At 38.0% G+C, this 13,421-nt stretch overlaps 1 protein-coding gene across 1 annotated transcript in view; it reads right to left on the bottom strand.

Moving 5' to 3' along the window:
- The window catches only part of ADAMTS19 (ADAM metallopeptidase with thrombospondin type 1 motif 19), a 147,399-nt gene that overhangs the window by 32,448 nt on the left and 101,530 nt on the right, over positions 1-13,421 (bottom strand). The window contains exons 14-16 of the mRNA XM_074569395.1: positions 11,554-11,681; positions 9,697-9,817; positions 7,588-7,668 (exon numbers count right to left, since the gene is read on the bottom strand). Coding sequence (XP_074425496.1) covers positions 7,588-7,668; positions 9,697-9,817; positions 11,554-11,681 — 330 coding nt within the window. The remainder of the gene's footprint in view (positions 1-7,587; positions 7,669-9,696; positions 9,818-11,553; positions 11,682-13,421) is intronic.

Below are 13,421 nucleotides of genomic sequence, written 5' to 3'. Positions count from 1 at the left end.
AGCAGACCTTGCATCATTTTGTCTTATCTTTAAAATGAACATGTGTGCCACAGCATGCAGACATGTGCAGGGGACCGGAATCCTAGCCCCAGAATAGAGAAATCACAGAATCACAGAATGGTTAGAGTTGGAAGGGACCTTAAAAGATCATCTAGTTCCAACCACCCTGCCATGGGCAAGGACACCTCCCACTAGATCAGGCTGCTCAAAGCCCCATCCAGCCTGGCCTTGAACACTTCCAGGGATGGGGCAGCCACAACTTCTCTGGGCAACCTGTTCCAGTGCCTCACCACCCTCACAGTAAAAAATTTCTTCCTGATATCCAATCTAAATCTACCCTCTTTCAGTCTGAGGCAGTTGCCCCGTGTCCTATCATAACACTCCCTGATAAAGAGTCCCTCCCCATCCTTCAGTACCTTCAGGTACTGAAAGGCCACTATAAGGTCTCTTCAGGGCCTTCTCTTCTGCAGGCTGAACAACCCCAACTCTTTCAGCCTGTCCTCATAGCATAGACGCTTCAGCCCTCTGATCATCTTCGTGGCCCTCTGCTGGACCCGTTCCAACAGGTCCATGGCCTTCTTGTACTGAGGACTCCAGAGCTGGATGCAGTACTCCAGGTGGGGTCTCACCAGAACAGAGTAGAGGGGCAGAATCACCTCCCTCGACATGCTGGCCACGCTTCTTTTGATGCAGCCCAGGATGCGGTTAGCTTTCTGGGATGCAAGTGCGCATTGCCTGCTCATGTTGAGCTTCTCGTCTACCAGCACCCCCAAGTCCTTCTCCTCAGGGCTGCTGTCAAGCCATTCTCCGCCCAACCTGTATTTGTGCCTGGGATTGCCATGACCCAGGGGCAGGACCTTGCACTTGGCCTGGCTGAACTTCATGAGGTTTGCACAGGCCCACCTCTCAAGCCTGTCAAGGTCCCTCTGGATGGCATCCCTTCCCTCCAGTGTGTCAACCACACCACACAGCTTGGTGTCATCGGCAAACTTGCTGAGGGTGCACTCAATCCCACTGTCCATGTTACTGACAAAGATGTTAAACAGCACTGGTCCCTGTACTGACCCCCGTGAAACACCACTCGTCACTGGTTTCCATGTGGACACTGAGCCATAGACTGCAACCCTTTGAGTGTGGCCATCTAGCCAGTTCCTTACCACCAAGTGGTCCGTCCATCAAATCCATGCTTTTCCAATTTAGAGACCAGGATGTCGTGCAGGACAGTGTCAAACGCTTTGCATAAGTCCAGGAAGATGATGTCGGTTGCTCTCCCCTTATCTACCAATGCTGTGGCAACATCATAGAAGGCCACCACGTTTCTCAGGCACTATTTGCCTTTGGTGAAGCTATGTTGCCTATCACCAATCACCTCATTATTTTCCATGTACCTTAGCAGAGTTTCCAGGAGGATCTGCTCCATGATCTTGCCAGGCACTGAGGTGAGACTGACTGGCCTGTAGTTCCCTGGGTCTTCCTTTTGTCCCTTTCTGAAAATGGGGGTTATGTTTCCCCTTTTCCAATCAGTGGGAACTTCAACAGACTGATATGACTTTTCAAATATAATGGGAAGCGGCTTGGCGACTTCATCTGCCAGCTCCCTCAGGACCCATGGATGGATTTCATCAGGTCCCATGGACTTATGCACCTTCAGGTTCCTCAGATGGTCCCGAACCTGATCTTCTCCTACAGTGGGCGGTTCTTCATTCTTATAGTCCCTGCCTTTGCATCCTGCCAGATCTTGTATTTTCTGCTTTCAGATTCCTCACTTGAGCCACCAGGGTTAGACAAAGTAAGAAAAGGTATCCTCAAGCCTAAAATTTAGGCTTGGATTCAGGCAGTCCAGCTTCTGTTCTTGACTTTGTCACACCCCATATTGTAAGCAAGCTCACTGAGTTTTATTCCACACCATACACATACTCCCACTCTGCTCAGCTTTCGATAAAGGAGGATTTCCTATAGAAAGTAATGCAACGCAGGAAGAAAATTCAGCACACAAGTGTATCCTCTCTCAGGCAATACAAATCAAGCAATACATCTACAACTAAAAAGACAAAAAAAAGCAAATTCAGACTGGGAAAACCTGCTGCAACTTTAATGAAGACCAAAATTTGTGCTAAAACAAGGGAGCTAATTACAACTGTATCTCTGTAAAGCATAAAATAGCTATCATCAGAATGATAATTAAGTAATGGTGATGAGTGCAATGTGCACCAGGCATATAAACTCTTCCAATCAGGTGCAAGAGGCTACACAGCCATAGAGATGCAACATTTCACAGTTCAGCTACTGCATCTCCCAGTGCTCAGTGGGGAGCAACAGTACCCTGGTCTTGGCGCTCCACTGGGTAAATCTGTGCCTACTATTCCTTTTATTGCTTTCTATGGAAAACTGTACAATACTACACCAACTTTGAAATTTTTGCTTAAATTGAAATTGCCATGCTTTATGGAGAGGTTAAGAAAAAAGGCATTTGTACCAAAATAAGAGGAAAGTCGACATCTTTGTGAATTGTGAATTTTGCCTTTTGTTCAGTGCAAAAGTTATTCGTACTCTCCAGAAAAGTACCAAAACAATATCATTTTGGCTAACCCTTATTTTTCTCAAGAAAATTGACAAATAAAAAAAAATTACTGAAATTCAATTCTAAATGAGAGTAACTTCACTGGTATCTTCCGTCAAAGAAGTTGTTGTTTCACTTCTATTCAGGTTATCCTGTGTTCCCTTCAAGCCATCTTAAGAACATTAAGACTCCAGACTTGAGTAACTTTGAAAACTTCAACTGAGGTAAGGCTGACTAGTTGGTAGTTCCCAGTTCCCGGTAGATCCTCCTTATTACCTTTTTAAAAATGGTGCAATATCCCCTTTTCTCCAGTGACTGGGGACTCAACCCGACTGCCATAACTTTTCATATATGCTTGAGAGTGCCTTGGCAATTACATCAGCCATATCCCTCAGGACCCTGGGATGCATCCTGTTGGGCCCCATGGACTCTGGTATGTTCAGGTTCCTCAGGTGGTCTCAAACCTGATCTACAATGGGAAGGACTTCAGTCCACTTGACGTTTGGGGACTTCAGAGATGTGGGAAGAGTGATTACCATTGAAACTGAGGCAAAAAATTGTTCAGTACCTCAGCCTTCTCCATGCTCATTGTCATTAGTTCTCCTGTCTTATTTATCAGGGTATGTGTTTGTGTGTGTGTGTGTGTGTACATTTTCTTTAATCTTCCTTTTCTGACTAACATACCTGTAGAAGCCCTTATTATTATTTGCATTCCTTGCTAAACTCAGCTCCAGCCATACCCTAGCTCTCCTGGTCCCATCCCTACACATATGGGCAGCATCCCTGTATTCTTCCCAGGATACCTGTCCCTGATTCCACTGTCTATGCATTTCCGTCTTACCTTCAGTTTGACCAGGAGGTCCTTACTCAGCCATGCTGGTCTCCTGCCTTCCTTGCCTGATTTCTTACATGTGAGAATTGAGAGCTCTTGCAATCTAGGAAAAAATGTGCTTAAAGAGCTGCCAGCTCTGTTCTGCTCCCTTATCCCTGATGGCAGCTTCCCAGGGGGTCTCATCCACTAATTCCTTAAAACAACTGAAAGTTTGCTCTCCAAACATTCAGAATCCTGGCGTTAGTCTTCACCTGGCCCACACCCCTCAAGATCACGAGTTCCACCAGGATATGATCACTGCAGCCTGGGCTGCAATCATGCTTGACCTCACTAATTAGTTCATCTGTGTTGGTAAGCAACCAACAAGGTCCAGTAACACTGTTTCTCTGGCTGGGCTGTCTAGCACCTGTATTAAGACATTATCCTTGATACACTCCAAGAGTCTCCTGGACAGTTTACAGCTTACTGTGCTGTTTTTCCAGCAGATGTCAGGTTATTGACACCCCCAGGCAGGGTAAGAGCCTGCAAGCGTAATGCTTCCTGTAGCTGAAATAAGAATGCTTTGTCAATGGGCTCCCCTTGGTTAGGCAGCCTGTAGTAAACACCAATCACGAAGCTTCCTTTGTTGGGTTGGCCCCTGATTTTTACCCATAACTTCTTAATCTGTTCACCGCTATTTTTCAAAGGCAGGTCTGTGAGGTCAATCCATTTTGTCATACAGAGGGCATTTTTTTCATCTTGATGCAAAATGATTTCAAAAGGTGTTACTTATTAACCATCATCTATGGCCCTCTATATATGAAATAAAAACATACTTAGTGCCAGCGGACTCTGGACCAGCTCCTCAACTGGCTTCCCTTGAAATTAGAAATTACATAGTCTAAGGATTTGGTCCAAGGTGTTCTGAAACTACTAACATTGTCAAAAATGAGGGATTCAAACTTTTGTATTATTTGTCAGACCCCATCTGCTTTCCCACACACTCCTCCTCCAAAATATGGGCCAACATTTTTTTTTTTAACTTGAAAACATACTTCATAAAGGAAATCAGACAAGAATACAGCACACCTATGTACTTGATACCTGTAAGACAATCAGCAATTACAATGGCATGCAGTGTTAAACTGTGGGTCCAAAGGGTCTATATCCCTCAAGAAGCGTGATCACATACATCAGAATAATGATACAGCTAATCTGCTTCTTTAGTTCAGTTGAAAACAAGTAATTTCTCTCATTTCCAATTAGCACAGAAAAATTTCAGGTTTTAGATTGTACATCATTTGTATAGTTATACACCATTAACTGATCTTATTAATTCATTATGGAGCCTGGACCTGTCATGCCGTTATACAAGTGTCGCGGGAATAAACTCTCTAATCTCAAAGCCTAGTGTATCTCTTCCGCAAAAATCCCGTAATCTTTCTTTTTGTATCCTACATTAAGAATTATTTTTGAAAAAGCTTTTAATACCTTCCAAATATAAACGAAAATTTAGCAACAGAAAAGGCGTTATCTTAGACCACAGAAATCTGGATAATTCTTGAAACAAGTTTTTTACAGCTGTTCTTACAATAGTTTTCATTAAAGTAACTGACAATGAACCAAGTCTCATGTCAACACACTTAAAAGCAGAGAGGGTTATCACTGCAGGTTTATTCTTTAAAAATAAATCTCAAAATTCTTTCTTAAAATAATGAATTCCAATTCCAAAATTAGTAAGTATATGCTTTAGGAAATATTCTCAAATTAAATAAACACTCCCCCCCCGCCCCCCCCGTCTATACTGCTACAAATAATTCCTATTCCTGAATACTCTGCTGATGAAAGAAGAATCACAATCTCTTATGCATTTTCTCATCTAATGTCAATAAGAAGGAATACTTAATGTTTGGCTATATCGCTGCTTCTACCTTCCCACAGGACAGACTTCGACAGACCGATCAATTCGGTAAATGCAGTTGAAAGTTACACCCTGTCTTTTCTCCTACGACACCAGAGCTCCTGTTACCGTGGTGTATGTTGATATGCCTCAGATAAAGAGGACATCTGAGGTGTTCAGGAAGAACGCCTCTGAAGATTTGCTTCAACAGCACAATCACCCAATGATGCTACTGATGTGGGCTGTAGCTTTACTAATCACTTCAGCAACACCATGGCAGCTTCCAGACCATAGTGACTCTGCTTCCTGGCCAGTAAGTCAATCCAGAGAAGGGCATTTCCCTTAGGCTCTCTCTGTATTTCACCTGTGCCGCACAACAGGGATCAAATCTTCCCTCAGTTTAAATTAGCTTCTACTTTGTAAACCACAGCTCTTAGCGTACACTGGATTAAAGTGTGCTCACAGCTGTATCTCTAATTACACAATTACTTAAAAAACTTAATCCTAAAATGTGTATATGGCAATTAGCAAAATAGAAATAGCATTGGCCTGTATTGACTCATTTCAAGAACATAAATGCATAGGGCAAAGTACTATGCAACATAAAATTAGCATACAGAACTGTAAAGATAGAAAACAAATCAGAAACATGAATCTGTGTTATATTTCACATTTATCATCACAGTGTTTTGAAGAACATTGTTTCTAAGATGAAATATATACGCCTTCCTCAAAAAACTTCCATTATGTTACTCCTGTTCAAAATGTTGTTCCTATTGAATTCAGATTTTTATGCTTTCAAATAAACCCCCTATAAGTGAAAAACTTAAGTGCCTTCCGCTAGTTAAAAAAGAAAAGGAGGTGCAACACGCAGGTTTTAATTCAAAATACTGTAGCAGACCTGTTCCTGCTTCCCCATAAAGGCTTAACAAAAAGAATTGCAGTGAAATACTGCCTAATCCTTATTTACACTGACATTAGTGAAATTAAGATAAGTAAAATTAAAATGACAAGCAATTAAGAGCTGATTATGCACCAATTAGCAACTTTCAAAAATAAGCAGCATGACTGACATTATTTCATGGGCATAAAAAGCATTACATTCTTTTTGTCTTTTGTAAGGTAAGAGATGAATCAGTTTGCTACTCGTGAAAAAGGAATTAATTTCCCCAAATCCAATTTCAACATTTATTTATTTTTGCATCATTTTAAAAATAAAAAATCATAGAATTTTTGTTGTCCGCATATCTTAACACAGCAGACACAGAGGGAAAACAAAAAAAACTTGGAAAATTCAGAAAATATGTCAATGACACTTCGGTTATTGATTTAACACTCTTACATATCCATCTCTATGGGCCACGGGGGAGCAATGAAATAATCCAGACATTTAAATCTCCTTGACATGGCAGGTGCAGACCCCATGACAAACCAAGAGTATCCCATTGATAACTTAAGCTGTTGTAATTAAGATGCACCATTTTCAACTTTCTCTCAACTGAAGAACTGAGAACACTCAAGTAAAAAGTTTCTTTAAATGTAGATATTATTTATGAGCAGAACTAAGAACAGTGATTAAACCAGGGGATTTTTTATTTCATTGTCCTATTTCTCATACAAAGTCTCTCTCAATTTAAACTTAAGCAGTGCATGGAACAGCACTAATTATGATTTTTCCTATACAACAGCTTTAAAACTCATTAAAAGAGAAAATCTTTCTTATATGAAAGAAAATTTCATTAAAATGGAAAAACTAAAAAAAATAAATAAATTCATTGCGATTAAATTTGTTCATTAAAACTTTCAGACAATTCAAAACGTGAAGGAATACTCTTGTGCTTTCTTAGTCTAATTTTAGAGCTTTGACTTTGCTGGTGATTAGATCTATGCTGGTCAATGTGGGCTTTTTGTTGTCTGAGCACAAATTATTCCATGTTTCAGTATAAACTCCTTTTCATTAGTTTTAATGTGAAGTAATTTCTTTAGCGCTTTCTGTATGAAAAATTGAAAATGTTGAAGATAAAGTATGCACCATTTCTCTTACATCATCTAAATTCATTCTTTGACACATTCTATAAACAAAATGAGATGAGACAGAAGTTCAAAATAAAACCTATATGAAGAATGGTGCTATCACCATTCTTTTATTTTATTGTTTCTACAAAATTTCTTTAGAAGCATTTTTCACAGATTTTTTTTTTCCACTTGGAGTTTTGATTAATCACAAAAGCATGTTTAGCTAGCATGCTGACCAAACTGACCATTGCTAAAACCTGACTAAACCAGGACATGAACGCTGAAACATATGACATTTACCTAAGTAACTGTGAGCTGGTTTTTCTTCCACAACTTTGATTCTCCTCGCTCCTGCAGGTATCACTAAAGCTTCCACATAACCTAGACATGAGAATAGATGTCCCAAGTTAAATACAAAAGTGTAGAAAAGTACATCTTAGATGTTTTTTCATTTTGTCTCCCCTATTTCACTTTTTAAATGTAACAAGTTCTAATTCATATAGCAATGGTTTGAGGGTTCTTGCAAAATGTTGAAACAAGCTATGAAACTGTGCATTATGTACTATATATACCATGATATACAATTAAAAGAGTATAGCAAAGTGAAACATAACAAGACCTAGTCAGGCTGGGCAGGTTGGGGCTGGAGCAGATGGAGCTGTCTCTGGACAGGTAGTTCAGTGTCATCATCACTACCAGATGACTACAAAAGAATTCCAACTTCACTCAGCATGTATAGAGTCAAATGACAGGGCACTAGAGCCCAAACATCCTCCTACTATTTGGTTTTTGGTTTGGAGGGTTTTTTTAAAACATTTTTGGGCTCCATCTCTCTCTTCTTGCTTTAACACACCCAAAACATGTTATGAATGGCTTTAGTTTTGAAGTCTACTGATTAGTTATTTGCTTTACATTACAATTGCTTCCTTGGAGTGTGGGACCAAGATATGCTGTTGAGCAATGTGGTTTAAGTAAGAAGGGGTGACAAGGCAATGCAGGTGGAAAACACCAGGCAAGCAGGAATGTTATAAATAAACACATATTTTAGATTACCCGTGTGAACTTCAAAAAGTGGACAATAATCCAATTTTTTATTCTTTGTAGCTATGTAATGTTCTATAACGAAATACTGAGCATTTACAAACCTTTTCAATAATCCTGAAACATGAAAATTAAATTGCTGCAAAGCAGCTTTATCTTTAATTTCCTTACGTGCTAATAACAATTTCTAAGTATTTCTGACAGTCCAGTTTCTTGAGAAGGAGAATAACTTCTGCAGTTTAGAGGGCAATACCACAATATTGTGGACTGACACAGAATCATGAATAAACTTGAAAGCGCGTGGATATTCACATTAGCTATAAAAGAGAGCTGACACATTGTAATTTCTATTAGCAGCCACCTTCTTTGTAGTTTTTGATCTTGTAGTCCTCCAGACTCATTCGTGGTTTGGGATCCCTGCTCTGCATTACCTTCAGCTTAACAGAGGGCCAGACATAAACATTTGAAGACTATGCCTAATTTTTATTTTTTTTTAAATACTACACTTCAGCCTATAATGCACTGAAGTCCTTGATTTTTCAAAGATACACTGTCTGCTTCTAATTACAGTATTTTTTGATGTGATTTACTTACTGTCTTGAAATTCTGCACATTTTCTACTCAAGAAACTGAAAGTGTAATGGCAAACAAATGGCCAAATGCTGTTTCAAAGAAAAGACTTTTCTTGGAGAGAAGGTATACATGGTGCATTGTGCACATTATTAGGATTTCAGTCCCCTACTCTGTCAACGCTATTGTACTAGAGCCAGTCAATCATTCTCATTCAAAGAACAGATCACAGCAGTGTTTGAAAATATCACATTCATTCTGCATGAGAACATCTATTTGCTTTTTATGATTTGTTACTATTAGTATAAATCAATGGATAATGAAAAGATATAAGGCTTCTTCACACATTTGGCTATATGGTCTCCCATTGCCTGGCTTGGTTTAATGACGTTACTTTAGGTAACAAATCATAATTTGGATATTTGTTTTGAAGAATATTAGATGAATCTTAATATTATAAGAATTTACAGTTCATTTATTCACTAAAAATATAAATTTTATTTCACGGATTTTTTAAAAATCAGGCTCTTCTATGAAATAATGTATGTCATAATGGAAGATAAATTAGATAATTCCATAATTTTATAATTGAAACAATTTGCACTAATTTTGCAACAATTAAATTTAGAAATACTCATATGTTCTTATCTTAAATGTCTTATTATCTTAAAAAAACAAGATCTGAACTTCCGGTGGTGAACTGAATAATTTTAACAAGTATAGCTTTTTAAAGTTCCCAGTGCTCAAAGTAATCAAACAGCTACTGGCTTCCTGAGTATTTGAAATAAACAGACTTACCTGCTCCTCTGGTATGGTTAAAATCACCTTTAATAACTTTGCATGACTTTCCATTACCATTGCATACACCGCAATGATCCTCACGAGCCAGAGACCCTAATATGCCATCACAGCCAAATTTCTGTGGGAGAGGAAAATAAAGCCATTGAGACACAGGCTGTTTTTCGTAAAGCTGCCTTTAGTAGTGGGCCTCTCGCCCTTTCGCAAGATGCCCAAACCAACATGATCTAGCCCTGCTCAGAATGACGGTCGCACTAGTTCATGTGCAGAGATCCCTCCCATACTAATTTTTTCCATGATTTTATGTAGATTGTTGCATTCCCTTTTCCTATAGGGTTGGCACACACCCACAATGGTAGTTCTGTCTAATGTCAACCTAATGTCTTATTCTGAATAGGATGTGAACACGTCTGGAATATGCAAATATAATATACTGTATGCAAATATAATATACTGTATACAAATATAATATACTGTATACAAATAATAAACTGTATGCAAATAATAAGCTGTATGCTAAAAAGCATACAGTTCAAAACAAATTCAGTTTACTCAAGCACCTCCACATTACTATGTTAGACACATTTCCATCAATAAATATAAGTGGTAGCTTGACAACAGGAATACAGTTAATAACATATGCTGGCCTGGTATGAAATAAAAGCCTTTTAAAGTTTAGGCAAGTCAACACAGGGTAATCTTGTGCACTGTACAAATGCATCTGATAAAACCAATTAAACTTCAAGACTGTTTGATAAATAATGAAGACAAAAGGAGGGTTAAAGAGAAAATTAAGGACTCCTTTAAGAACAGAAACCACGGTCTAACAAGGAGCCACTCATTTCCACGCACGTTAAGATTGTTACTTCACTTTATGTACACAATTTTTATTAGAGTTCTTCTACCTAAAATAGCAATACAGATTTCAAAATGCTGATTACAGCATAAGCATCCAAAAAGCTGTGTATCCAAAACGGCACTTCTACAAGATATAAATACCTAACTCTACAGACGTAGTCCCCAAAGTTCTTCCTAGTACGCTGTCTAAGAAGACAGGGTAAAATGTGGAAGACCTTACAAATTAAGACTTTCAAATCTTGATTAGCACCTATCTCTCTGACCCTTGATATGCCAAGAAGCCAATTCAGTCTTAGTCAGGTGGGTTTGGCTTAAGGCTTTTTTTGGTCTTTATTAGTCAGTTGTGAAAAGTGAATGTTAATTTTTTGAAGTTAATACAGTATCTAGCAATGCTGTTTCTGCATTAAAGGTTGGGTTTTCTGTTGAATTCACAGTGTGCCACGAGAAGCAGACAAAGGAAAAAAACAGCCCTGTGGGATTTTTATATAGAAGACAAGGTACTATGAAAGTGACAAAAAAACTTCTATGAATCAAATGAATTCTGAGGATCATGAATAGCATAAGCACTCAGCTTTAATTATCTGTTATTCTGCTCCTTCGATCTTGGTTTATTTAGATGTAAACTTTTGTAACGTTGAAAAAGGCAGAATTAGATATACATACATACACCCCACGGCAAAATTTCCCAACCTGTTGAGAGCTGAGGCTTCCTTTAGAAGATTAAATCAATTATACTCATTTTCCACTCTGCAGCAGTTTGTGATAAGCATCCTTATCATCACAGATACACACTCCCCAAGCTAACACTTCAGCTGTTTCACATACTGTGTTGCACTGAGTGAAATTCCTTTAAAATATTTTAATACAATACAAAAAAAGACATTCAGTCTTTGTATGCGTATTGCAACATGCTATCAGAGAAATAGCACATATGCGTTAACAAACGTATGCACTTGCATACGTGTGCCTGTGTATCCAGGTTAAACACGTAAATCATACCTGGCATCTACCATCTGCACAGACATCTAACCCATGCTGGCCACAAGAAGTCCCATCCATCACCTTTTCTGTTAGAAGAACGGGTTGATCCTTTCCAGCCGGTGAACAGAACAAGGCACACGGCCTTTCTGTAGTAGCAATTGATGGAAAAAACCACCAAATTAGTAAAAGGTCACTTAAGAAACACAGAATTATTATCAACATAATTTTAAAAACTGCTATTTGCTTATCTGTGTGGCATGACTTTATGTTAGCATAACAAGTTATCTTAGATACAGTGAAAAGAGAAAAAAAAGAAAGACTTTGATCCTTTTCTCATCTGTTTGAAAAACTAAAGTTTTTTTTACTTGCTAGAGCATACTGGTGCTATGAACTCGGACTACATAGTATTCATGTCGTGTTCATTGTTGCAATTAAGAATACGCACATTATAGCTGTTGGAATATTTTGGTTGTAATCTATACTTTCATTCTACTGTATTTTTGGCAGATCATAAATATTGGTTAAAAAAGAAACTTAACACTTTCCAGATTTTCTAACTACACAGGTCAAAGAGAAAAAAACTAAGTAACTGAAACACCCTGGGAAGAAAAATACATGGATTTACAAAGTCCACATTAAAAAAAAAAGGACAAAAAAACCTGAACACATTCTTCTAACATCTTTACCAAGGTCAGGCAAATTTCTGCTTTATTTCTAAAACATTCTGCAAATCATTTCTAATTTTGAAAGAGAATAAAAAAGTAATAATATCCTATGTATCCATGTATTCCTAATGGTCATCATTTATAAATAATGAAGTTTGCTTTACCACTGCCAAAGTAATACCAAATAAAATAAAATAAGTCTCCTCTCAGTGGTCAACTGCGTACAAAATTACATTATTTTTTCATATCTTTATTCACAAGTGTACTGACTCAGAACTTCTTCCTAAATCTGTTGCAGATTTTTGAAAGGATAAAGTCAATCCTGAACTTGAAACAGATTTTGCTTGGACACAATCTACACCACTCTGACTTCATACTGACTTCTAGATTCCTGGAGTGCATTTTTATTAGTAAATTAAACAGTTCCAGGAAACGTTCACAGGCACTGGAATATAAATCATGTGTTCGTTCCTGTGTTAAAATGAAATTTGGTAAAACAAACCCAAACTAGTTCACTAGATAAGCACCTATGAAATATCTGGAGAGAGTTCTCCTTCCTATGAAATAAGCTAACATACAAGCCTATTGAAAATAGTCTCACAAGTTTACACTTTGGCACCTTGAGAAAACGCTTACAAGGAAAAAAAAACCTTGTCTAGCTAGGAATATATTAAATTAAGTTCTTGATAATAAACTCACATTTTTCAGGATTCATCAAAATAGTTCCCTTAAAATCTATGTTTTCTAGCGTTTTCTGATAATTTGTTTCAAGAGTTAAATATAAATGGCAATAATGAACAACTTAATAGTTATTCCATGCTCTTTTTGTATCACCAGTTGCTATGATTTTGGTAATTTCTCAAATTAACTATTTTCATAACTTAAGTTTTTCTGCTGTTTTCTTGTTTTCTTTATTTTTAATTAAATAAATTACACCATAACAATTCAGAGACAGTTCAGTGGAATGGCAGTTGTTGTTCACGCTCCTAGCAAGAACTTGGGTAGAATGTTTTGGTTTTTAGTTGCTGATATTTTACACCAACATTATCTTTGCAGATACTGTAAGTTCAACATACTATGCTCCTGCTTGAGCACGCTCCTAATGGTATGGTGTCTAAGCATGTCTGTTACACTGAAGCATGCATGCAGCATGCCAGGACCTTGCCCGCAGTAGCTGTTAGGATTTACAGAAATCTTATCTAAGTTTGCAATATGCATTAC

Source organism: Larus michahellis, chromosome Z (genome assembly GCF_964199755.1).
Source record: "Larus michahellis chromosome Z, bLarMic1.1, whole genome shotgun sequence".
Taxonomy (NCBI): Eukaryota; Metazoa; Chordata; class Aves; order Charadriiformes; family Laridae; genus Larus; species Larus michahellis.
Note: the sequence above shows the minus strand (reverse complement) of the source record. Positions and strands in the feature narration are given on the sequence as shown.